Raw genomic sequence first — 25,966 nt, forward strand, 5'->3', positions numbered from 1 at the left:
ATTTATTCCTTTTAAGCTTTTTTCTTACTGCTCTTTCATAAACCAAATATCAATTAAAACCGACACCCTCACCCTATAAGACTACAAAATTTGCTGAACTTTTGGCCCTTCTGGAGAAACTATATATTTCCATTACAATAATCATGGTCTAATCATGGTCATGTTTACGACCATTTCTATATTACTAGGTAGACATTCTCATATGAAATTGTACATGAGGTAATAAAGCTTGGTCCTCACAATTTAAATAACAAATACTGTACTTCAAGTCCTTTTTGGAATTCCAAAGGAAATATGTATACAAATAAACAATAAATGTAGAAAAACGATCTTAGTATTTTGTTTTGGTTCATCTTCGTATTTCCTTCCATGCATTTCTCTAAGAATTTTCTGGGAAAAAATAAGCAAAAAACCACATCTTATTGATTCTCTTTGACAGTTAGTCTTGTTAATAATCTTCATCATTGCCAAAATCAAACATGTACTTTTATGTAGCATATATAATGTGTGAGTTAAAATACTAGGATCCTTAAATACATTAAGTTCCAGGTCCATACATTTAATTGCCTATTAGATAACCCCCTCCATTTGGAAGTCCCAAAGACATTTAAAATTCAACATGTCCCTACAGATGGCCAACAGGCACAAGAAAAGATGCTCAACTTCACTGATTATTAGAGAAATGCACATTGAAACTACAATGAGGTATCACCTCACACTGTTCAGAACAGCCACCATTAAAATGTATAACAATAAATGCTGGAGAGGGTATGAAGAAAAGGGAAGCCTCCTGCACTGTTGGTGGGAATGTAAATTGGTGCAGCCACTATGGAGAACAGTATGGAGGCTCCTTAAAAAACTTAAAAATAGAGTTGCCATATGATCCTGTAATCCCACTCCTGGGCTTATATCTGGACAAAACTATAATTTTAAAAGATATCTGCACGCCAACGTTCACAGAAGCACTGTTTACAATAGTCAGGACATGGAAGCAACCTAAATGGCCATCGACAGATGAATGGATAAAGAAAATGTGGTATATATATATATATATGTATATATATATATATATATATATATATATATATATATATATACATACAATGGAATATCACTCGGCCATAACAAAGAATGAAATAATGCCATCTGCAGCAACATGGATGGACCTAGAGATTATCGTACTAAGTAAAATAAGTCAGAAAGAGAAAGACAAATATAATATGATATCACTTATATGTGGAATCTAATATGATACAAAAGAACTTATTTATAAAACAGAAACAGACTCACAGACATAGAAAACAAACTTATGGTTACCAAAGGGGAAGGGGGAGAGGGATAAATTAGGAATTTGGGATTAACAGATACAAACTACTATATGTAAAATAAACAAGGTCCTACTGTACAGCACAGGGAACTATATTCAATATCCTGTAATAAACCATAATGGAAAAGAATATGAAAAAGAATATATACGTATATATATATATTTCTGCATATAAACTAACACATTGTAAATCAATGTGTTATTTTATTCTTTATACTTCAATAAAGAATAAAATAAAATAAAACGCCTGAGGAAAAAAAAAACTACTCAATGTGTCTCCAAAAGAACTTTCTATATCTCTCATAAACATATTCAATTATTTTGAAACTCAGTGAATGACACCATCATTCCTTTAGTCATCCAGAAATCCAGGTTATAATGGTACCAGTTGTAATAACCACTACTTGGGAAAAACTACTTTGTGCCAAAATTATGTTAACTATATTATCTATATTAAATCCAACTCTCCTCGACCAAAAAACTTTCAAAATACATACTATTCTGAGAAATTTTACAATAAAGAATCCTGTTTAATTTTAGTTAACTCTGGTTCTCCAATTAAATTGAGCACTGAATGGTTTTTTTTCACCTAAGTGTTGGCAAACCAATTCATGGTACTAGTCAGAACAGACTTTGGAAATGCTTTTTTAAAAAAACTATCACCAACAAACTGTTGTATTAGCTCACCCTTTTTGCCAAAATTGCATCAGTGATGTACTGTATAGAGATGAGTAGTTGAAAGGAGTGTAGTTATGTGTTTAAAGTTGTATGGTCTATATTTAATCAGAACTTTACTTCCTCACAACCTGATTCCTTGGAATGAAGCTAATTTCTTTCGGATCTATTATTTATGAGAATTTACCTGTTAAAACAGTAAGCTTAAAACAGTAGGAGATACAAAGATCATACCAATACTTTATGTTTTTCTTTGTGAGTGGATGAATAGAGGAATATTAAGTTACTATTTCTGTGAGGTAGCAAACAACATACATTCATTCAGCACCAACCAGACACTAAGCTTAAAACAGCATGGGAAATACAGGAATAAATTCTAAAATATGATCCTTTCTCTCTAGATGCTTACAATCTAGTTGTAACTAAATGAATAGTAAAATGACAACAAAAGAAACCAAGAGGGGAAAGAAAAACTGAGCTTGTAGATTGAACAGACTGTTGGTTGCCAGAAGTAGGGGGAGGGGGACAGGGAGAAGTGAGTGAAGGTCAAAAGTTACAAACTTCTAGTTATAAAATAAATAAGTCCTGGGGATGTAATATACAGCATGGAAATTATAATTAATAATACTGCTTTACATACTTGAAAGTTGCTCAGAGAGTATATCTTAATAGTTCTCATCACGAGAAAAAAGTTCTTTTGTAACTATGTATGGTGATGGATGTTCACTAGACTTGTGGTGATAATTTCACAATATGTACAAATATCGAATCATTACGTTATATACCTGGAACTAATATAATATGTCGATTATACCTCAATTTAAAAACTGAAATAAATTAAATTAAATTAAAAAAGAAAAGATACCAAGAGTACCTGATAGAACATTCAAAATACCAAAAATAGGAACATGATTAACTGCCAAAGGCATGGTGAAGTGGTAATGTAGCTAAGAAGAACTTATAAGAGAAGGAGATGATTCTTGGAAAATGCAGTGTAAAATATAGCAGGCAGAAATATTTCCAAAGAAATTACATAAATCTGCTTTAGCTGTCCTTTACATAAACCTGCATTATCAATTTGCACAAAACTTTTCTTTAAGAACAGTTGCACAGAATACAAGTAATTTAAGTAACACAGTAGGATCAGCATTCTGCAAAAATATAAAAAAGAATTGTCTTTAGCTTCCAACAATCACACCTCTATCATCTACAAATTAGCCACAATTAGATGTGTTGACATAAGCATAACACACTACCAAATACCAAAAATTCTGCAAGAATTGAATGGTATGGGAACAAGATAATCTAAGCAAACGCAACAACATTCTTAAAAATCATTATCCACCACATGTTGAAAAAACCCACACAATGTATCTATGCCAAAGAGAAAAGAAATTCCACACAACACCAACAAATGAATATTCCAGCATCATACCGCAAGAAAAAAACGTTACAAGTAGAGTTATTCATATAAGAATTTATTTTTGGATGCCTAGACAGATTTTAATGCCATATTCAAAATGAAAAATAAATACCTAGCCATAGGAAAGTATCATGTCATTAAGATATATTAAAAAGTATAAGGTCAAAAGATATACCTATTTGCAGCTGTATGTACTAAGCTCAGTACTTGTACTATTAACCCTTAACTTTCACTAATTATGTTCCTAATTGCTACCACCAAACCCACAAAGTAAATATAATAAGAGGTATAATCCTTCTGTTTGGTTTCTAAATGTCTTTGAATACCTACTGCTGCAGTAGGAAAGGTTGAAAAGACATTTGTCAATTTTGGCTTAAAAAAAAATAGTCTAGATGCTAACTGATGCCTGAAAGATCCATCATTATTCGAACACAATCACAATTTCCTTTCTAATTAAATATAATATTTAGATATATGTCACATAACACATTTTCAAACAGGTTTCTTTTTTTATAATCATGGGAGAACCCATGAGAATTATTCTACTAAAGAATTAAGGGGTGGGGGGAGGATCAAGATGATGGAGTAGGATGATAATAAACTCACCTCCTTCACAGGCATACCAAAATGACAACCACTTACAGAGCAACTATCTATGAGAACAACCTAAAGACGAGCAGAAAAGATTATCCACAACTATAAAGATACATAAAGAAGGAGCAACAATGAGATGGGTAGAAGAGGTGGAGACACGGTCTACTCAGGACCCACACGCCCGGGCTGGCGGCCGACAAACAGGAGGGATATCACAACCACAGACGTCCTCCCTGATGACATAACATTGCACGTCAAATATTATTTCAATAAAAAAGAACTTCAAAATCACCAAAAGTTTAACAAAATATACACATTAAAAATCAACATGACAGAAAACTGCCATAAAGAGATCATTTAGAAACACTTGTGGAAATTTTACTTTCTCTGTTAGTAAAGTATCCCTTTACTTAAATTTCAAATATTGCAGAAAAGTTGATAGACTAATACCATGAAAATGTCACCTAGAATCAACATTTGTGAGCATTTTGCTATGAACGCCCTGCTACATCTCGCCCCATCTCTCCTCTTTCCTCTCCCTCTCCTCTCCTTCCTTCTTATCTATCTAGCTATCTATCCATCTATCTACATACCTATCAGATTATTTCCGACAAAGCTCCCCATAATTAAATACACTAAAACTTCTAAAGAAAAAGAAATGACACTAAGTCACATAAATCCTATAAATATCCCCATATAAATTCAGTTCAAATTTTGCCACCAAATGGGCTCCGATAGATCAGGTTTGGTCCCAAATGAGATTTTTTTTTTTTTTTTTTTATGTTTTGGTTTTCAAAGTTTGGGATTTAAAAAATGTAGATAAAGGATGTTGGGCTGTAGTATTATCCCCACGTTACAGAGGAGGAAACTGAAGCACAGAGAGGTTAATAATTTATTCAACACTAGAACAAGCGGCAAAACCAGCAAGTGAAAATAGGCCATCTACTCCAGAGCCCATACTTTTTAACCACTGCTCTAGGAAGCCTGCACTCCAACAGGAAGTCCTCGTGACTTTATCTTTATCCAGAAACTGAACTCTTACCCCTAACTCCATTACTACCCTCCTAATCTGAGCCACTGTTATCACTCACTAGGCTTACTGCGATAGCCTGCTACCTGATTCTTCTACCCATTTAACTAATGGTAAAAGCCAATGTTCTTCAAAACAGCTGACAAGAAGCTATAGGTTCTGTACCCTCTTATTTATCCTACATCTGTGACCTCATCTACTTCTCAGCCCTCTCTCACTCCACCCTGTCTCTATGAGACTCCTGCTCTCCAGGCATTTTCCCACTTAGGGCCTTGGCACTGACCATCTCTCCTGCCTGGTACACGTTTCCCCTTGTATCTCCCCCTCTCCCCCTCCAATATCATCTTCCAATGAAACCTACAATGTCCACTCTATGTAAAACAGCTACTGCCCCTCCCCCAAAGCACATGACACTCCACCTCCCCCTTTTCCTGCTCAACTCTTTCTTTCCCCATAACACTTACTGCCTCCCAACACTGTAGACAATTACTTTTTGTTTCCCTGTCTCTTCTGCTTTTAGATTTATATATATAGCAATGTGTCCCAAGCCCTTAGAAAATCTAGTACTTAGTAAGTGCTCAAAAAAATAACTGTTGCTATTGGGATTTCTATGTCAACTTCAACCCAAATACTTTGAGCTAGCTCTTCTACACGTCTTATAGTTGTTAGCACTTCTCAGGATCTCATAGAAAACTTTGAATTTCAATAAATATGCTTAAATTACATTTTAAAACAGCTAAGATGTATACACTTACACTTTTATTAAGAGTCTTTCTTTATGTAGAAGTATATTTTATAGACATGGACACATATATTTTATGATGTCACTCAGAGGAACAGTAAGGCAAAGAACAGGTTATACAGTATGATCCCTTCTATAAGGAAAACAGTATGTATTTGTATGTATCGGAATTTTTGCTATGATGACATTGTGTATTTTTAAAATATTTATTCCTTCTGTATATATGCATTTTCTCATTCTTTCAATAATGAATATGTATTATTTGTAAGATTAAAAAACACTGATATACTCAAAAAACAATTATCTGTCATAATACAATTACCAGCTAAATTCTAACTCTTGTTTTTCTATGAAAAAAAATGTATTCACTGTTAACAAAGCCACTATATAAATGCAAAATAGATACGTGCTATTAGTGTAATTTAACAGACCATCTACACATAATTCTTCTCTTTATACAAGGGATAATGTGGCTAATTCTTTTCTTTATACAAAAGGTAATGTGGCACAAGTGTGCAAAATATTATCACTACATCAATATACCTTCAAGAAATCTACATATTCAATCTAACTTTCAGATCTTACCTCAAAAATACTCATTTCAATGACAGTATTCTCAATAGGCTTTTTTTTGTGGTATAAACTCATAAACATTTCTTTGTATCTTTAAATTCAGAACTATAAGCAGCACAAATACAGTCAACTCGAGCTTTTATTGTTGCTGCTGTTAAAAGCACTGATATTTATTTCAATTGTTTCTTGCTGCAAAAGTATTTAAAGTGATATAATAAATAAAGTTATGGTTTTAGAAAAACTATATTATATATTTTATACATCTTTAAAGGTGATTACAATTTCATTTAAAAGAAATCAACAAAAGAGCCAGTTCAATGCCAACTCGGAATTTAGGAAACAATATACTCCTTATTTTCAGGAAAATTGGGAATCTTTGTTTTAACTTGTAAAATGTAAACATAATAGTGGTAATTACTATCTCAGAGCCAAGCTTAATTATGATCAATTACTTTTCCCCCCCAAAAAAAAAAAAGCTCATTTATTGTCTGTAAAAGGAAACATAAATTGGTTTATAAAAAAATACTTTCCCATGATCTTCCCCAAAAAAAAAAAAAGCTCATTTATTGTCTGTAAAAGGAAACATAAATTGGTTTATAAAAAAATACTTTCCCATGATCTTAAATCAGAAATAAAACACTATATTTAGAAATGTTCTTTTAAATGAAGTTTGTTTCAGATTTTTCCAAACTTCAATTCCATTCCATAATTCTTTTTAATTATTGCAAACACTTTACAAAAAAATAAAGAAAGACACAAATTGTACTTAAGAGTTTACATACCTTGGCTTCCGAAATGCTAAACTATATTGTTGGCAAGCCAGACCCACAGTGGGCGTATAAACGATAGGCATGAATTTCTCAATGTCAGACGTTAGCACTCTATAAAAGAGCTTTTCATTTCTATCTTGAAGATCCATTAAGAGAAGATACCTGTGGAAATTAGACATAATTAGATCTACGTTCCAACAAAGTTGTAAAATAGCTGTTAGAAATCTAACTAACATTTCTCAACAAAGTATACAGTAGGTCACACAGAAAACATCTGATTAAAAGACTTTGGAAGTATTCCTAATCATCTCAAAAAATGAAGTACCATAAACCTGAGCTAGTGTCATTCAAAATGTTAATATCAGTGCTGAGGGACTTCCCTGGTGGCGCAGAGGTTAAGAATCCGCCTGCCAATTCAGGGGACATGGGTTCGAGCCCTGGTCCGGGAAGATCCCACATGCTGTGGAGCAACTAAGCCCGTGCGCCGCAACTACTGAGCCTGCGCTCTAGAGCCTGCGAGCCACAACTACTGAGCCCGTGCGCCACAACTACTGAAGCCCGTGTGCCTAGAGCCCGTGCTCCACAACAGGAGAAGCCACTGCAATGAGAAGCCCGCGCCGCGCAACCAAGAGTAGCCCCCGCTCGCCACAACTAGAGAAATCCAGAGTGCAGCAAGGAAGACCCAATGCAGCCAAAAAAAAAAAAAAAAAAAAAAAAATCAGTGCTGAAATAGTTTTATTTAATATTTGAAAAGACTTTGTCCCTATTTTCAAATCAAAGACAAATGAAAACACCACTGTAGATATAGTTTAAACATTAAGTTAATAGAAAGACTTCATCCTTTACCTTGCAGTACTGAATGGCCAAGGGAAACGACAAGCAGAAAATGAGTAAGGAATGTAGCACTGACCCTAAAAATTACTAAGGTAAGCAAGGTCAAGGGACTTTTTACTTATACCAAATGGTCTTTTTCTTTCTAGACGATGTCCAAATATCAACCTTATCATATTACTTGCAACCTTCAATGGTTTACAGACTAAAACTCAAACTGCCTGGTACAACTTAAAAGAATCTTGCAAAATTGTCCTTAATAGCCTTACCAGCTTTTTTGGGGTTCTCATTCCCTGGAACAGTTGAAAATGCACAGAATTTGGAGTCAGAGACACAAGGATTCTAACGCCTGGCAAACAGACGAGTTATTTCAACCCCCAAAATTAACAACTGGGAAGAAGATGATGACGTTTAGACATGCTAAACATTGACCTCGCCATGTGGAACTATCAACGCCTCATCGAGGATCTATCCTCAGACCTCATCTTAGTTTACTTGTCAGGACACCTGACACAAGTGGCGTTCCCTAGAGCTCCATACACCCTCTTTACCTGAATTCCAGGTCTTCAGATTCTCGGTTTTCCTGTTTCACTGATCATGCCTCTTCTGTTTCTTTGCTATTTTCTCCTCTTCTCCGGAAGGTCTCTAACACTCATCTCTGATATATTATATTACATTAAGGGATTATGTTGGCTTTGCTTCGAGATATATTCCAACCTGAACACCTTCATTGCTCACTACCACCCTCAATCTAAATCACCATCATCTCTTGCCTGTAAGAGTCTCCTAAATACTCTCCCGGCTTACATTCTATTCTCAACGCTGCAGCAAGTCTTCTGGAAATACAGCTCTGATCACCTTGACCTTCTGTCCAAACCCTTGAACAGCTCCCCCTTTCACTTGGAGTAACAGCAAAAGTCCGTCAGTGGCCTCCACAATCTGTCTTTATATAATCTGTCCTCCATGACCTCATTAACTTTCTCTCCTGACCTCCCCTTCTCCCCCTAGCTCACCCTGCTCCAGCCGCAGGTCTCCCTGCTGGCCCCTGAATATACCAGCTAAAGAGCACTGTTCCTCAGATTTCCTCATGGCTAAGCTCCTCACTCCCTTTCCTTACTGGCTCACAACCTACCTTCCCTATGAAGCCCATCCTGACCAAGCAAACTGGTCTCTCCTGACAACGCAGAGCGACCCTACCCACTTGCTCCTCAGCATTCTCAGCCCTCGTACCCTACTCTACCTTTTCTTTTTTTTATTAGCACTTGTCACTTTCTGGCATATTAAATAATTTACTTATTATTTACTTCTTTTTTTAAAATATATTTTTAAAAATAATTTAGGTAAGTTCTGTGGGGGCAGAGATCATCGTCTACAATCCCAATATCTAAGAGAGCACCTCACACTGAGCTGATACTCAATAAATATTTGAGGGACAGGGACCTCCCTGGTGGCGCAGTGGTTAAGAACTCGCCTGCCCATGCAGGGCACACGGGTTCAATCCCTGGTCCGGGAAGATCCCACATGCCGCGGGGCAACTAAGCCCGTGCGCCACAGCTACTGAGCCTGCGCTCTAGAGCCCGCGGGCCACAACAACTGAAGCCCACGTGCCTAGAGCCCGTGCTCCGCAACGAGAGAAACCACCGCGATGAGAAGCCCGCGCACCGCAACGAAGAGTAGCCCCCGCTCGCCACAACTAGGGAAAGCCCACGCACAACAACAAAGACGCAACACAGCCAGAAAAACATTAATTAATTAAACAAAAATTTTTGAGGGACAGGCTGTGATAAAAGTATGAAAATCACTGGCTCCGAGGAGGCAGCTGATAAAATGGCCCAGGAAAAGAATATAAAGTAAAAATGGAAGAGGCTGAAGGAAGGACTTAAGAAATACGTGAAAGGGATGGTGAAGGAGTTTAAGAAGCAAATATACATGTTGAATAAACCGAGTCAGCCTCTTTCCTCAGCTGCCGTGTCATCACTTACAGGCTCATAAAAGAAGTGGCCATGGCAGGGACGGAGGGTACCCACGGGCTCAGCAACAGGGACTTCCACGCACCAAGGCGGACCCGGCCAGAGACGCTGATGAGAGTCCCATCCGCCAGCAGCAGGGACCGACACTGAGCCCCCGATATGCTGCCATGTCCCCTGCATTGGCAGCTGGATTCTTAACCACTGTGCCACCAGGGAAGTCCCCAAGGGTCAACTGTAGAGTTAACTTTACATCATAGTATTAAAGTCAAGAGGTATCAAGGAGAAAGGTAAATATCACCAAGGGCTTTATTTACATCCTCTTCCGGGGAAAGAGTTGGTGTGTTTTCGGTTGTACCTGGGATAGTTCTACCACGTTAGGCAGAGGCACTTTCTACTGTCTTGATGCAGAGATTCAGCTTGGTTTAAGGAGACGTGCATGGGTGCCAAGTTGAAAAGGAGTGGTTAATTTTATGTGTCAACTTGGCTAGGAGACAGCACCCAGATATTTGGTCCACTATTCTGGATGTTTCTGTGAAGGCAGTTGTTGTATGAGATTCACATTTAAATTGGCATACTCTGAAGAAAGCAGATTACCCTCTATAATGTGTGTGAGCCTCATCCAATCAACTGAAAACCTTAACAGAACAAAGACTGGCCTTCCGTCCAACGCCAGAGCAAAAAAAGAATTCCGCCAGCAGACTGCCTTTGCACTTGCAATGTAACTCTTCCCTGGGGCTCCAACTGGAGATTTAGGACTGACCAAGCCTCCATAATCACTTGAGCCAATTCTGTGAAATCAAAATCAATCAATCAATCAATCAACCCCTCCCTCTCTCTCCCTCCCTCTCCTTACGTGTATGTGTACACACGCACACGCACACACACACACACGCACACACATCCTATCTGTTCTGTTTCTCTGGAGAACCCTGACTAACACGAAGACTTACTAGGTACTGGGTTAGCTCTCTCTTCTAACCTTCACGACACTATTTTCAAATAACTATTACTCTCTTCAACCCACAAATGGAAAAACTGAGGTGTAGGTGGGTCTAACACCTTAATATGAAAAGGCAGCATCAAAAGCAGAGGGCAAGGCACATGCAATGGTCATGGCAGTGGGTGTAGTGGCTTGCTCTAGTGAGATACAGCCAGAATTTCAACTTAGGGCTAGCTAATTCCCAAGGGTACCTTTATCTTTGTACAAACATGGAAACTGGGTTCTAAACAAAGTAAGTGACCGAAATTCACAAAAGTGTCGGAACCACACTCGGAAGATGAAAAAGTGCACTTTCACCTACAACGTACTTAGTGTCTGACTCAAAGCCACTTTCACCTAGTTTGGAATGGCATTTCCTGGTAATTCACCTTCACAGCAACAATTTTATCACAAGAGAAAAGTTGTCTTTCTGAGGATATAGTTTAGAAAATTTTAATTTGTTCAGATGTTCCTACAGAGGGTAAATTTTTTACAAAACATCATTGTACTTACAGGCCAATCCTCCTCAAAGTTGGCTACTCTTTCCAAAGCACTAAATATTTAAACTTTCTCATCCGATAAAAAATAAACTAGACACAGTTGCCTATGAGACATATAAAAATCACCTTCAGGAACATGTTACCTGTCAAAATCAGAGTTCAGATGCTCCAAATTCTTAATTACTCGAAGGAGCTGGATATCCTGGCTGATGAAGCAAGGTGGCAACAACCCATGAATGTTCAGTTGCTGTCTCTCTTCCAGGGTAAAAGCCAAGTCCTATGGAGAAAAGGAAAACACGATAATTCAAGGGGCGGAAAGGACAAAACGCATACCTACAAACCAAATAAATCCAACAAGTATATGGAATTGAAAACTCAGGAGACCTGGCACCCCTCCAAGCGTGGCCACGTGACTGAGTAAACCATGTAATCTCTCCACACCTCACTTTCCTCACCTTTAAATATTAGGATAGTATTTTCAGATCTGTGTCACTTAGATAATGTTAGGATGAAATCAGGCAATGGATAGGAGGAAATTATCTGAAGCCACGCAAATGAAAGAAGATATAATTATCAGTATTAGTATCATTAAATTTAAAAATGAATAGTAGTTATTACAAAAGGTTTTTAAATGATGAACATGAGGAGGTCAACTACGACCTGCTGTGTTTCTTTTTCTTTTATTTATTTATTTATTTATTTATTTATTTATTTATTTATTGTAAAAGGAGGGAAGGGTTTTTTAAAAAAATATTTATATTTGGCTGCGTTGGGTCTTAGTTGCGGCACACGGGATCTTTCGTTGTGGCGCGCGGGCTCTTTGTTGCAGTGCACGGGCTCCTCTCTAGATGTGGCGTGCGGGCTGCAGCGCGCGTGGGCTCAGTAGTTGCGGCACACAGGCTTAGTTGCCCTGCGACATGTGTGATCTTAGTTCCCTGACCAAGGATCAAACCAGTGTCCCCTGCATTGCAAGACCGATTCTTAACCCCTGGACCACCAGGGAAGTCCCCTGCTGTGTTTCTATGTATAAAATAGGTCAGGAGACAAGACGCCTTATCTATGATTCCGAGGTACCTTTTCCAACACTCCTCTCCCAAGCTATCTCCCACTAATTATACACTCCTACTTACACAAAACTTCTCACCATTGCCTGGACATGCCACAGCCCTTTCTTCTTGCACTATACCACAGTCAAGAATGTCTTCCTTCCCTGCTTCTCTCCTTTCAAGCCATACCTCAAACGCTCCCTCCTCTCTAAAGCCTTTCCAGACTCACCCAGTAAGCCCATTCGAGCCTTATTACTATACCTACATCATCTGTTTACACTGACTGTACAAAACAACAGCATTACAAACTATGAGGCTCAAAAACAAGCAAACAAAATAGAACTGATGAGTGCATACCAAAACCCAGAATGGACCTAGGACAAAGAAAGAAAACTACAGGCCAAGATCACTGATGAACACAGATGCAAAAATCCTCCACAAAATACTAGCAAACAGAATCCAACAGCACAGTAAAAGGATCATACACCATGATCAAGTGGGGTTTATTCCAGGAATGCAAGGATTCTTCAATATACACAAATCAATCAACGTGATACACCATATCAACAAACTGAAGAAGAAAAACCATATGATCATCTCAATAGATGCACAGAAAGTTTTTGACAAAATTCAACACCCATTTATGACAGAATGGACCTAGGAGACTGGCCAGGATATACTACGAGGGGAAGTAATAGCAGATAAACCCAGTAGTCGTTAATCTGGAAGATTAGGATCTCCCTGGAGATACTGAAGCCCAAGAGGCTTCTTTGATTAGACTGACTGCTTTGGGTCTGGCCCCAACGTGATGATGGGCGGGTTTGCTCCCCGTGCTTTTGGCACGGCTGGTGCCCATTTCCAAGATGTTTTGCTCCACCAGCAGCCATTCCTTCACTACAAAAGCCCCATTACATGCCCAGCCGGGGGTCCTCTGGAGTTCTAATACACGTGGACAGCAGCAGGATGGTCCCCCTCCGAGAGGATAATCCAGGGTGTCCAGCCGTGCCTGGTGCCGTCACCACCTCCCAGATGCCTGGAGCACAGCGGACCAGCGCAGCCTCTCCATCCTCTGCCTGGAGTCCCCGTCCGTACCAGGAGACACTGCCGTGTTGCTAGAACCCTTCCATGCCATTTTCTTTTTCATTTGTGGTTTGTGTCCCCACCAGAATGCAAACTCCACGAGGTCAGGGAATTTTGTCTGTTTTTTTTTTTTCACTGCTTTATCCCTAGTGCTCAGAACAGTAACTGACATAACTAGACCTCAGTAATGTGCAAGATAAATAAAATAGAAAGCTTTAAATATTTTAGAGACTTACATTAAAATTTTAAAAACATTAAAACTGCTGCTCAGGAAACTGATTAGCCTATCAAGCCTGGTAAAATTACATTTAATATTTAAAGTAACCACTTAAAATTTAAAGTTTTTGTGAAAAAGGAATCTACAAAATGGAAGGCATACTTCACCTGCTAAAGGTACAACTTGTTATAAAGATATAAAGCAAAACTTTTTATAAGGACATAAAGTAAAATACTTTAAAATATAAAGACATAATATAAAATGTCTGCTTCCTAGAAATGAAGCAGAATTATATACAGTAATGTATTTGAAAAAGAAGACAACAGACTTTTCTCTAGCTTGAAATGAAATCTTGGAAATTAAAAATGGGAAAAAAGCTGGGCTGAAGTTAAAGTCTCAAAAACATATGAATATATGTGAAGAAGCAGCAAACTTTTGAATGTTATGCCCTTGAAAATCTGCCTGTAAAAATAATAATCAAAATATTGATATTCTGAGAATAAGGCTCATTATCAGAAGTACTAACATGCTCGTTCTTTCACTTTATAATGGCATTAACTCATTTATTGGTGTCATTAGCCAGTCTTTTTACATGAATTTTCCAATGTTTTGTCTGAAACAATTCCTCAGTCTAACAGGTTTACCATACCTTATGCCATGTAAATGATAATGCCACCTGGATATCTCTTGCTATATTCTTTGATGTTTAGTAACTACAAACTCCCACATATGCCATGTAAATGATAATGCCACCTGGATATCTCTTGCTATATTCTTTGATGTTTAGTAACTACAAACTCCCACATATGCCATGTAAATGATAATGCCATCTGGATATCTCTTGCTATATTCTTTGATGTTTAGTAACTACAAACTCCCACAGGCTGTTAGCCAAATTTTCCAACACTCACTAAAGTACAAATTCAACTCTTAAACAAAAATAAACAAACCACTAGGGCTTAGAAATCTGAAGAACTGGGCCAAGTTAAAGAGTTAAAGTCCTATGACTAGATTCATATCCTATTACTACTCTTTGTGAATTTTTAAAAAAATCAATGAATATGTAAACTTAAATCTTAAAACCCCTGAAAATTTTTAAATATATACGGCAGTTTTAAGAATGACACATCAATGTGATTCCTACCAACCAGCAGCTTCCCAAAAAGTATTAAGAGAAACAATAAGTTGAATTTTGAACAATGTAATAATGCCGGCTCTCTACTGCATTTTTTCATACTAACAGAGACATATTAATATATTTTGCAGAAATTTATAAACAGGTCAGTTATGTCTAAAACTTGACAGTGACATCCTAGCTTAATACATTCTCCTTATTAAAAAGTTGAGGTAACATATACCTGTTTCAAAGAATTTTTACCTTAGGGTTCTCCTACAGGGCCTATCCAACAAGGGACAGTGTATCCAAAGTACTCATGCAGGTTCTAACTTTCAAATGACGTCTACTAAGTCTTTTATGTAGTTGAAAAGCTTAGCTATACCTATATTAGGTTTCCAGATCACCTGTAATTCTAATTACCTAAAAGTGTTCTCATACACTCTAGGTTCAACCCTGTTTTTCTCTTTTTCTTTCTTTTACTTTCCTTCCTCCTTAAAAAACCTTTTGGACTAGATCCCTAGACAGCAGAATGGTACGTTGTTTCACTGCTGAGGGCAACAAACAGGACAACTATTCTTCTAGACTCTACTAATTAATCTATGTATATCTTCTTGAGAAAACTGAGACTCAAGCAAAAATGAAAACAAAATTCCTGGCATAACAGGAGACTTATATTAAAAACCATGCTTGCACAGAGCAAACATAACTGAGAAAGAAACTTTGTCCTGAGTAATTTATTAGAAACTACTGCCGTAAAAACAGAACAAATAGGATCTATATTCCACACTAACAGTCTTTAATGTTTCCAACTAACTTCAGTAGTTTTTCTTTTTTCCCTGTATAATGACTAAAAATAATCAAGCTGAATGGCAAAAAGGAAAACATTACCTAAATCACAAAAATCTTTAAGATAATCTCTACACGTATGGTAATGCGTTATGATAACAGAATTCATTAATTTTAATGTTTGAAGCCATAATCATATTAGGGCAGAGATGTTTGTATGTTTTATTCAACCAGTGAATCCCTAGTGTCCAGAATAATACCCGTCACTTCGTAGGTGATCAACAAAAAATGTGTGGCATTAACACATTAATCATTAATAAATCATTAATCAATTACTGATTTGCTATAACTATACAGTTGCTATTATATGTTTTGGAGAAGATAAAGCAGAAAAGTGAAGAAAGAAGGTTTAAAGAAGTAGAAAAGATAGTGGAAAGTAATAATCGCAAAAAAACCTGAAACAACTAAGCTACATTGGTATACAAGAATATTACTCAATAGTAAAAAAGAAAAACTACTGAAACAAGAAACATAGATGAACTGCAAATGCATTATGGTAATGAAAGAAGCTAGACTCAAAAGGTTACATACTGCATGGTTTCATTTATTTGACATTCTGGAAGCAGCAAAATTATAAGGATTAAAAAGATCAGTTCTCGGGTTGGCGAGTGGAGAGAAGAGTTAACTACAAAGGGGCAGCACAAGGGAATATTTTCGAGGTGATGGAACTTTTCTTGATTGTGGCACTGGTTACACAACATTGTACACTTGTCAAAACTAAGAGAAGTATACACCAGAAAGAGTGAATTTCACTGTGCTAAATTTTATTAGGTTCTATAAAAAAAATCAGTTCAGCAGCTAATTTGCTCCTTATTTGAAAAGAATATAATTAAAATGACTGAAAGTTTGCTTAGCAAATTATGGATGTATTTCACATTCCAAATTTTAAAATACCTTTTTTAAAAGCTAATTTGTCTTCGGTTTCTTTACCATATTTTTTTCATAATTTATGATTTTGACTGAACTATATACAGATTTGATAAATGTGACATTACAGATAATATGGCATATCTGTCCTAAAAGGTCTTATGAAAAAATGTTTTAGAATTTTGTTGACAGTAATTTTGGGGAGAAATTATTTATATGTGAAGAGTACAAAAGGAGAGACCTTTACATTTTTATTATTTATTTTTCTGAAATAGAGAGATCAAATTGAGCTTTAGTTTTAAATATAATAATTTCAAATGTATTAACATAGTTTATGTCCATATTTCATATCTATAGAATGACAAGAGATATTGGACATTTGCCCTGGACACATTCTACTGAATGGTTCCTTCCCCCAAGTCTTCCAGATTGCCAAAAATTGTTCTTTGAAATTGATTTTTTTAAAATTCTACTTGACAACATAGATAATAACTTTTAAAATTTTCCTGGTGGTATACAATCTCATTTCTTCAAAAAAACCATCAGCCAGATGGAATATACCTTTCCAAGGTAAAGTTTACATCAGAAAAATAATCATATGATTATTTTGAATGCATTCAGCTGTGCAATTAAGTTCTCTGGTAACAGTCTCCTTTAAGAGACAGAAAAATCAATTATTTAAAATCAATAATATATTAACATCTTTAAGAAAAATATTTGGTTTTATTACATAGCAATTAATTCTTACAGATATCTAAAAAAAGTAATTTAAACTGATATAATGATCATAAAATTATATCTAAAATACACTTGGCCCTAGATACCCTAAAACTTATAAGAAAATATCATAATTATACAACACCCCAAACTTATTTCATCTAGGTATTACAGGATATAAGCAAGTATAACTACATTGTAGTTTAAGTGATGTTTGCCCAATTTTAAAAAAGAAAGAACACCTCTACCTAAGAGAGCAAAAGGATTTTTAAAATAACAGATGAGATGTTTAATTAGTTCAAGTATTTCTTACTTAAAAGTCAGAACTTCATAGATTCCTTATAAGGCTGAGAAAATGTTAACCATCTATGTCAACACTACATTTTCCAAACATAAGTCTTAAAATCATTAATAAGGTTTCAAAATCCTTTCAGCAGGATGGAGTTCTATTGTTCTCAAAGAAGTTTTAAGGCAAATTTCACAGTAGAGAAAAGTCCCTGTTAAGTAAGCAGACTGGTAATGCTTAATAAACTATTGAAACTACCAATGTACACAAATGATAAAACCAGTCTAAGATCACGGATTGAAATGTATATGAAAAATCCAAACCAAATGGGTAATACCCATCGCCAGAAGAGTCTCTAGTAACCACATGGACATTTACGCTATTCTAACAAATATATTATACATGTGACTCAGACAAAACCCTCTAAATATGCCTATGATAATATGTAAAGCGAATATTCAAGACAGTGAACCAGAAAGATCAGGACCACAAGATAACTGTCTATTGTGCCTTCATATGATTTCCTCCCTCTTTGAGGTAGTAGAAGAATCTACAGCCTCAAAGTAGACAGCAATTCAATACACTGAGTCACCAATTAAATTACACATGAATTCGTAAATGACCCTTGCCGATTCCTGAATGGTGGCCTTCCTCCTTCTCTCTGGGTTAGGGAGGTGTCCTCCAGTGTTCTCCTACAGCACCACGTACTTCTATCATGGAACTTCCCATATTTCATTATTTCTGTTTAACTACTATTTCACCCAGAGATCTAGGTGCTTCTGAAGGACAGGCACTATGCTATTCATATCTGTATGACAGCACCTAATCCAACATCAGGATGGAGCAGTGCCTCAATCAATTTTAAATAAATGAATGGATAAATATATGGATCTGAAACAACTTTTCAGTTTCATGTAGTTCAGTTCTCTGCAGCTCTATTTTGAATAACCAACACACCTAATTCAAATTCAAACGAAAATTGTTTAATCTGTGCACTAATACAGAGTGCTCATGATTTGAAATCTCTCAAATAACAATTGCGCTTTCCACACATACATTAGATTATTTAATTAAATTAATCCACTTGTAACAGCTTTTTAAAATGACTTTGAACCAGGCATTCAAGATCAACCTGGTATGACAAAAAGACATTTCTACCTGTCAGCCTAAGTGCTAGAGTTTGTGGGGATTTTTTTTTTTTTAAGTACCTTCATCTAAACAAGGGTTTCTCAACCTCAGCACTAGTGGCATTTTGGGCTAGATAATTTTTTGCTGTAGGCAGCTGTCTAGTACATTTTGAATATATTATAGGTTCCATTAATCCACACACTTTAAATTTACATACATAATTCACCAGCAAATATGAAGTCGTGGCAATATAAGTCTATAGAGCATACTATCTGGATTTAGACCCAAGTTTGATTCACAAGTAGATATTATTTAACACTATGATTTTGAGCAGGTACTTAAAGTGCTTGGGGTTAAATACAGACTCTCCTCAACTTTTGCACCTACTAAATAGGAGTACTCAAACATATGGAACACACAGTACATGTGCATGCTATGTGTGTCTCGTTTGGTTGTTGAGAGGATAAAATGAGACCAGATATTTCTGCATCCTATGTGAATTATAAAGTATTATACTGATAAAAATGCGTGAGTTACTAATAATATCTTTTAAAACAAAACCATGAATATACAAGAGCTAAGTAAACACTGACTTTTATTCTTCACATTCTTGGTATTGTCAGAAAACTCCTGAATTTAAGAATCAGTTTTTAGAGACCCTGTCAGTACTTTTTGTGAAGATCCAATTTAGATCCCTACCAAAGGATCTGAACCTAAGGTCCAAGGACCTAATAATCACAGACCCTCAAGGAATCAGTGGGTATAATTCAGGAATCTTTAAATGTGGACATCTTTTCTCACTAACTGTATGAAATTCAGTGTTTCCTTCCATTATAAAAGAAGGGAGAAGACAAGAGAAATAGTAGTAGTTCCTGTGATTATGTCATAAATAGAAATAACAAATATTTTCATATCACATTACATCTGTGGCATATATCTTGAAATATCATTTATGTTTATCATCACTTTGAAATTACAGTAGTTTTAGACCCAAAATATGGTTGTTTTATAACATGAACAGGCATACGGTCTAGTCATATCGATGACCTTCATACTGACCTCTTTACAAAATAAAATTTTATTTTAAATTGCCCGTATTTAAATATATTGTCTTGCTATTTAAGTCTTTGATAAAGAGGAATATATCTTATAATATCCCACATTTATTTTTTCAATATTCTGATATCTGTATTTCAATATAATTGGTTTCTTTTGTAACACTATTTATTTAAAACACTATTTATTTAAACCAGTGATTTAATGAGTCACAGACTTCACCAAATTTCCAAAGGGGACTTTGGCAAAAAATATGTTAAGAACTATTGCAGAGAATTATGCTTCACTGTCCTAAGGGATATATATACTTCACATGATATTCCCAGAAATACCACAAGATGGCTTTCTTACTTCAGATCCACAGTTGAGATTTTCAGAAACATTTTGTCTCCTCTCAGAGTTTTTTTATGGAAGATTGTGAAGCTCACTGTATTGATCAGGGTTCTCCAGAGAAACAGAGCCAGTAGGGTGTATGAATACACATCATACATAGGGAGAAATTTACTATAAGGCATTGCAATTATGGAAGCCGACAAGTCTCCAGATCTGAACTCGGCAGGCTGGAGACTCGGAGAGCCGATGGTGTAGGTCTAGTCCAAGTTCAACGGCTGGAGAAACCAGGAGTGCCAATAGTATGGTTCTAGTGTGAAGGCCAGTAGGTTCAAGACCCAGGAAGAGCCAAAGATTCAGTTCAGGTCCGAAGGTAGGAAAAAACTGGTGTCCCAGCCTGTAGGCGGTCCAGCAAGAGGGGTTCCCTGTTACTCACAGGAGGGTCAGCCCTTTTGTTTTATCCAGGCCTTCAACTGATAGAATGAGGCCCACCCACATGAGGGAGGGAAGTATGCTTCACTCAGTCTACCAAATGAAATGTTAATCTCATCCAGAGACACCCTCCGAGACATACCCCAAATACTATCTGACCAAACATCTGGGCACCCAGTGGCCCAGTCACGTTGATACAAAATTAATCATCATGCTCACCAAATATTTTTCAGCAAGGATTTGTTGAGTGAATGCTCACAATGCTTATAGGCACTAAACCAATGGAACACTGACTGACATGCTAAATGTGGTTCAAAGCTTCATGAAGTTTGCCGTCCAGAGAGCTTAACAGGATATTATAGGAATAGCTACACAAATAACTCTAAAATAACAATGTGATAAGTACGGGGGAAAGAAAAGGCAAAACTTAAGATCCAAGTTCATCTAGAGGGTGAAAAAGGAAGAGCTCACTGAGCAGTGAGGTTCAACTGAGATCTAAGGACAAGTAGAAGAGGAGGGGTTGACCAGCTGAAACGCTGGAAGTGGTAATGCCGGAAACAGAGGCACAAACCCCGATGCAGAAAAGCGTGGCTTCTTGGAGAGACCAGAGAGAAGGAAACATCAGCTGCAGGAAGAATGATGAAGGAGGCAAGCCCTGTTGACTAGGTAAAGTTTTAAACCTTAAATCTAGCTGTCGTTGTTGTTTTCCTGGTGAGTTTCATGAAAATGCTACCAGGGAGCTGGCAGCACTCACCACGCAGTCCGTGTGACTCCTACACTGAGGAACCCCGATACTCAAGGTGGCTCAGCGAAGAAAGAAAAAGCCATGCTTCAGAACCAGTTTCAGAGTACCAGGCAACGATCAAAGGACTCAGCCGGGGACGGCGACTCCCTGTTTTCCGCGTCTCCTTCTGATTCACACCCATCCTCCCAACCGTGCCCGTTCTCTGTGTACCACCACCTCCTCTCCACCACACGAAGGGATTCATACCCTACATCAATGACAACTTAACATATGAAAATTAACTGCAAACAATATTTAAAAACACACTTTGTAGAATATTTCTAGTCTATAATGGAAACCCTGGTCACCAGAAGCAGCAGTTGCCTCCAGGAAGGGAAAACAGCTAGCCGGGGCACAGAAATGGGAGGGAAACAAACTTGTCATATTTTTGTATATTTATTTTTATACAGTGAACCTGTAAGGATATTAAAACATATTAAGAACCATTTATCTCATTTTCCAAGAACAAGATAATCGTCTTTCTTATTTACATTGGTTAAATCGCTATCCTTATGTTTTCGGCAGCTCTGGCTTGGGCAGAGACGGCCAGTTGCCTACTGTAACATCTGTTCTCCCTTTCCTCCCCAGCAAGAAAATCCTAATATTATGTAGGGCGGTCATGTATCAGGTGAAAGACTACCATTCCAGACTCCCCTGGAGTGAGATGCAGTCACGTGACGAACTGCTGAGCAATGATATGGAAGCAGAAGTGTTGTGTGCATTGTGGGAAAGGCTCCTTAAAGAAAGCTGACTCCACTGGAAAGGAGGCCTTCTTGTGTTCCTCTTATTTCTTCCAGCGGCCAGCCTGGAAAGAGTATATGACATCTATAAACCTATAGTTGGTTAGGACCAAGAAGTGCTCTTGAAGACGGTAGAGCAGCAATGTCCGTGATGACTCTGTGGACCCACCAAACAGCCCCAGACTGTCTACCTCTAAGTTCCTTCATGGGTGAAAGAGAAATAAGCTAGGTCTTAAGTGAGTCACTGCTGTTTTGTTGTTGTTTGTTTGTTATATGTAGCAAAGTCTAATTCTAAATGATACACTGGTCATCCTTAAACTCACTAAAGGGAAGAGATTCTCCAACACACACCCAACAGCATAAACATCCCTCAAGTGGCATGTGACCTGTGGAGAGGTTATGGTCACATCTGAAAGGTAGAAGAGAGCTATAAGAATGACTTCAAGAATGATCCCTCATTTATCCCTTCAATAAACTTTTTTTTTTCAGAATACTTAACTATATTCCAGGGCCTATGAGCAACTATGTTGAAAGATGAAGCTATAATACAAACCAGCATAACCACCCTGCAACCCACCTCCACCAAGGCACTTTGAATCTTGTAATTCCTGTAGTATTTTTTTCATCATAACATGAAGAGGAACAGAAGTGAAGTACTATATAGATGTAAAAAAAAAAAACCAATCATCTTTCTAAATCCTTAGAATACAGAAATATTTCCACAGAACTCTACATAGAAACGAACCATTTTCCACAGAATAACCTTTATTACTAATATTTATTTGGCTGTAGAAAATATGTCCTCAGTAAAATGGGCAAAAAAAAATGTGAATAAGCATTTGAGAGCTGATTCCCCGATTTTTTTTTCCCCTGAAACTTAAAATCAAGTTAGACTTAGTTTCACACATTCACACCTTTAAAATAACAATCTAAGGGTTCTGGACCTGTGCAAGATGCTATAAGCATACTTTTTCTTGTCTCTCCCACTAAATCCAACTATAGACCTTGCATACAATGCACTGAGCAGCCATGTGAAAACTCTGAAGAGTAAATGGTAGGAGAAGAACTGGGGAAGAAGACCAGAATCCAAGGTACCACCAAAGCATCAGTGACATTTCTTGGAGTTTGCCCTCCAGTATGACTTGGCTTTTTTTTTTTTTCATATCCCTCTGTAATCAACTGGGCTTGACTCAAAAAGCAGTACAAAAGCTGGGAATGCAACTGAGTGAAGGCAAAAAGAGTGCCAACAAAAGATTTCTCTTTCTGGTCCAAGAATCAGAAAAGGGTACTCTTATAAAGGCCACAGAGGAGGGAAATTCACTATTATTTTCCATTGTCTTCAGTCCCAACCCCCAGGCAATCCCATAGTGGGTGGCAGGAGTGCCACTGCAGATGTCTAAAATACTGAGGAAGGAAAATCATTCTTTTTAACCAAAGGAGCAATGGTCCCAAGATCATGGGTCAAATGTCTGTTGCGTTTTTCTCTGTCGTCCAGTAAAACTTGGCCCCAGATACAAACGCACCTGGAGGAAACACATAGCAGAGCGGGGAAACTAAAGGCCCAGTTTTCTGGCTACTGGGCTGGAAAAGGGGGACCTCAAGAAGACAAAAAGTATCACAAAGATCACAGAGAAAAGGAAACTCAAGAAAGTAATCTCGGGCTTCCCTGGTGGTGCAGTGGTTGAGAGTCCGCCTGCCGATGCAGGGGACACGGGTTCGTGCCCCGGTCTGGGAAGATCCCACATGCCGCGGAGCGGCTGGGACCGTGAGCCACGGCCTCTGGGCCTGCGTGTCCGGAGCCTGTGCTCCGCAACGGGAGAGTCCACAACGGTGAGAAGCCCGTGTACCACAAAAAAAAAAAAAAAAAAAAAAGAAAGTAATCTCATAAAGTTGTATATAAACTCCTGAAGTCACCTCTAAGCTATGCATGTATAGATCTGATCTTAAACAGCATAACAAAGGACCTCAGAATTAAACTATAGAGTAAACCACTGCATAGATCCTACACTGGCCACTAAGCAGTACACATGATGAACAAATCCAAGCAGAACTACAAAGTAGGCTTTGAAAACATAATTGATACTGGAACCACAACCCACAGAAGGTGAGTCCAACTTTCAAACTGACCTAACCATGTTGAGTGGCTGCAAAAAACTAAAAAGAACAGCATTCCCTTGAGGATTTAAACAAAACCTAGACTCTCCTAATATGCAAATATCCAGAATACATGCAAAAATTACTCAGCATATAAAGAAACAAGAAAGTGTTAATTCTCAAAGGAAAAAAAATCAACAAACGCCAGTCCTAAGATGACACATACAATGGAATTATCACATGAAGACTTACAATGTTATTGCACTATGCCACAAACCATAAGGGCCAAACATTTGAAACAAATAGAAAGATAAAAAGTCTTGGCCAATAAAGAAAAGCTATAAAAAAACAAATGGAAATTTTAGAACTGAATAATACAATAACTGAAATAAAATATTCATTGGATGGGCTCAAGAACAGAAACGAGGTATAAGAGCAGAGACTCAATTAACTTAAAGATAGATAATTAGAAATTAACCATCTGAAAAGAAAAAAGAAAAAAATGACTGAAAAAAAAGTCAGAGCCTCAGGGACCTGTGGGACAATACCAAAAGGCCTAATATTTATTTCAACAGAATCCAAAAGCAGAGGAAAAAGAAAAAACATTTGGAGAAATAATGGCTAAAAACTTATCAATTTTAGCACAAGACATAAACTGAAAAACTCAAAGAAGCTCAGCAAACCCCAAGAAGATAAAGAAATCCAAACCCAGAAAAATTATATTCAAGTTGCTGAAAACTAAAAAATAAAGAAAACGTCTTTAAATGAGCCAAAGAAAAATGACATCACATACACATGACTTTTCAAATGACTGCAGATTTCTGATCAGAAATAAGGGAGGCCAAGAGGAAGAGAAATGGCATTATTAAAGTGTTGAAGGAAAACAACTGTCAACCTAGAATTGGTTCAAGATGGCCGAGTAGAAGGATGTGCTCTCACTCCCTCTTGCGGGAGCACTGGAATCACAACTAACTGTTGAACAATCATCGACAGGAAGACACTAGAACTCACCAAAAAAGATACCCCACATCCAAAGACAAAGGAGAAGCCACAATGAGATGGTAGGAGGGGCAAAATCACAATAAAATCAAATCCCATAACTGCTGGGTGGGTGACTCACAGACTGGAGAACACCTGTACCACAGAAGTCCATCCACTGGAGTGAAGGTTCTGAGCCCCACGTCAGGCTTCCCAACCTGGGGGTCCGGCAACAGGAGGAATTCCTAGAGAATCAGACTTTGAAGGCTAGCAGGATTTGATTGCAGGACTTCTACAGGACTGGGGGAAACAGAGACTCCACTCTTGGAGGGCACACACAAAGTAGTGTGCACATCTGGACACCAGGGGAAGAAGTAGTGACCGCATAGGAGACTGAGCCAGACCTACCTGCTAGTGTTGGAGGGTCACCTGCAGAGGCGTGGGGTGGCTGTGGCTCACCGTGGGGACAAGGACACTGGCAGCAGAAGTTCTGGGAAGTACTCCTTGGCATCAGCCCTCCCAGAGTCAGCCATTAGCCCCACCAAAGAGCCCGGGTATGCTCCAGTGCTGGGTCGCCTCAGGCCAAACAACCAACAGGGAAGGAAACCAGTCCCACCCATCAGCAGTCAGCAGATTAAAGTTTTACTGAGCTCTGCCCACCAGAGCAACAGCCAGCTCTACCCACCACCAGTCCCTCCCATCAGGAAACTTGCACAAGCCTCTTAGATACCTTCATCCACCAGAGGGCAGACAGCAGAAGCAAGAAGAACTACAATCCTGCAACCTGTGGAACAAAAACCACATTCACAGAAAGACAGACAAGATGAAAAGGCA

The 25,966-nt window shown here is 37.7% G+C and overlaps 1 protein-coding gene across 1 annotated transcript in view; it reads right to left on the reverse strand.

The window, feature by feature from the left end:
- Nucleotides 1-25,966, reverse strand: part of ME1 (malic enzyme 1) — a 191,137-nt gene that overhangs the window by 148,164 nt on the left and 17,007 nt on the right. Inside the window, exons 2-3 of the mRNA XM_024132987.2 lie at nt 11,558-11,691; nt 7,147-7,296 (exon numbers count right to left, since the gene is read on the reverse strand). Coding sequence (XP_023988755.1) covers nt 7,147-7,296; nt 11,558-11,691 — 284 coding nt within the window. The remainder of the gene's footprint in view (nt 1-7,146; nt 7,297-11,557; nt 11,692-25,966) is intronic.

Source organism: Physeter macrocephalus, chromosome 11 (genome assembly GCF_002837175.3).
Source record: "Physeter macrocephalus isolate SW-GA chromosome 11, ASM283717v5, whole genome shotgun sequence".
Taxonomy (NCBI): Eukaryota; Metazoa; Chordata; class Mammalia; order Artiodactyla; family Physeteridae; genus Physeter; species Physeter macrocephalus.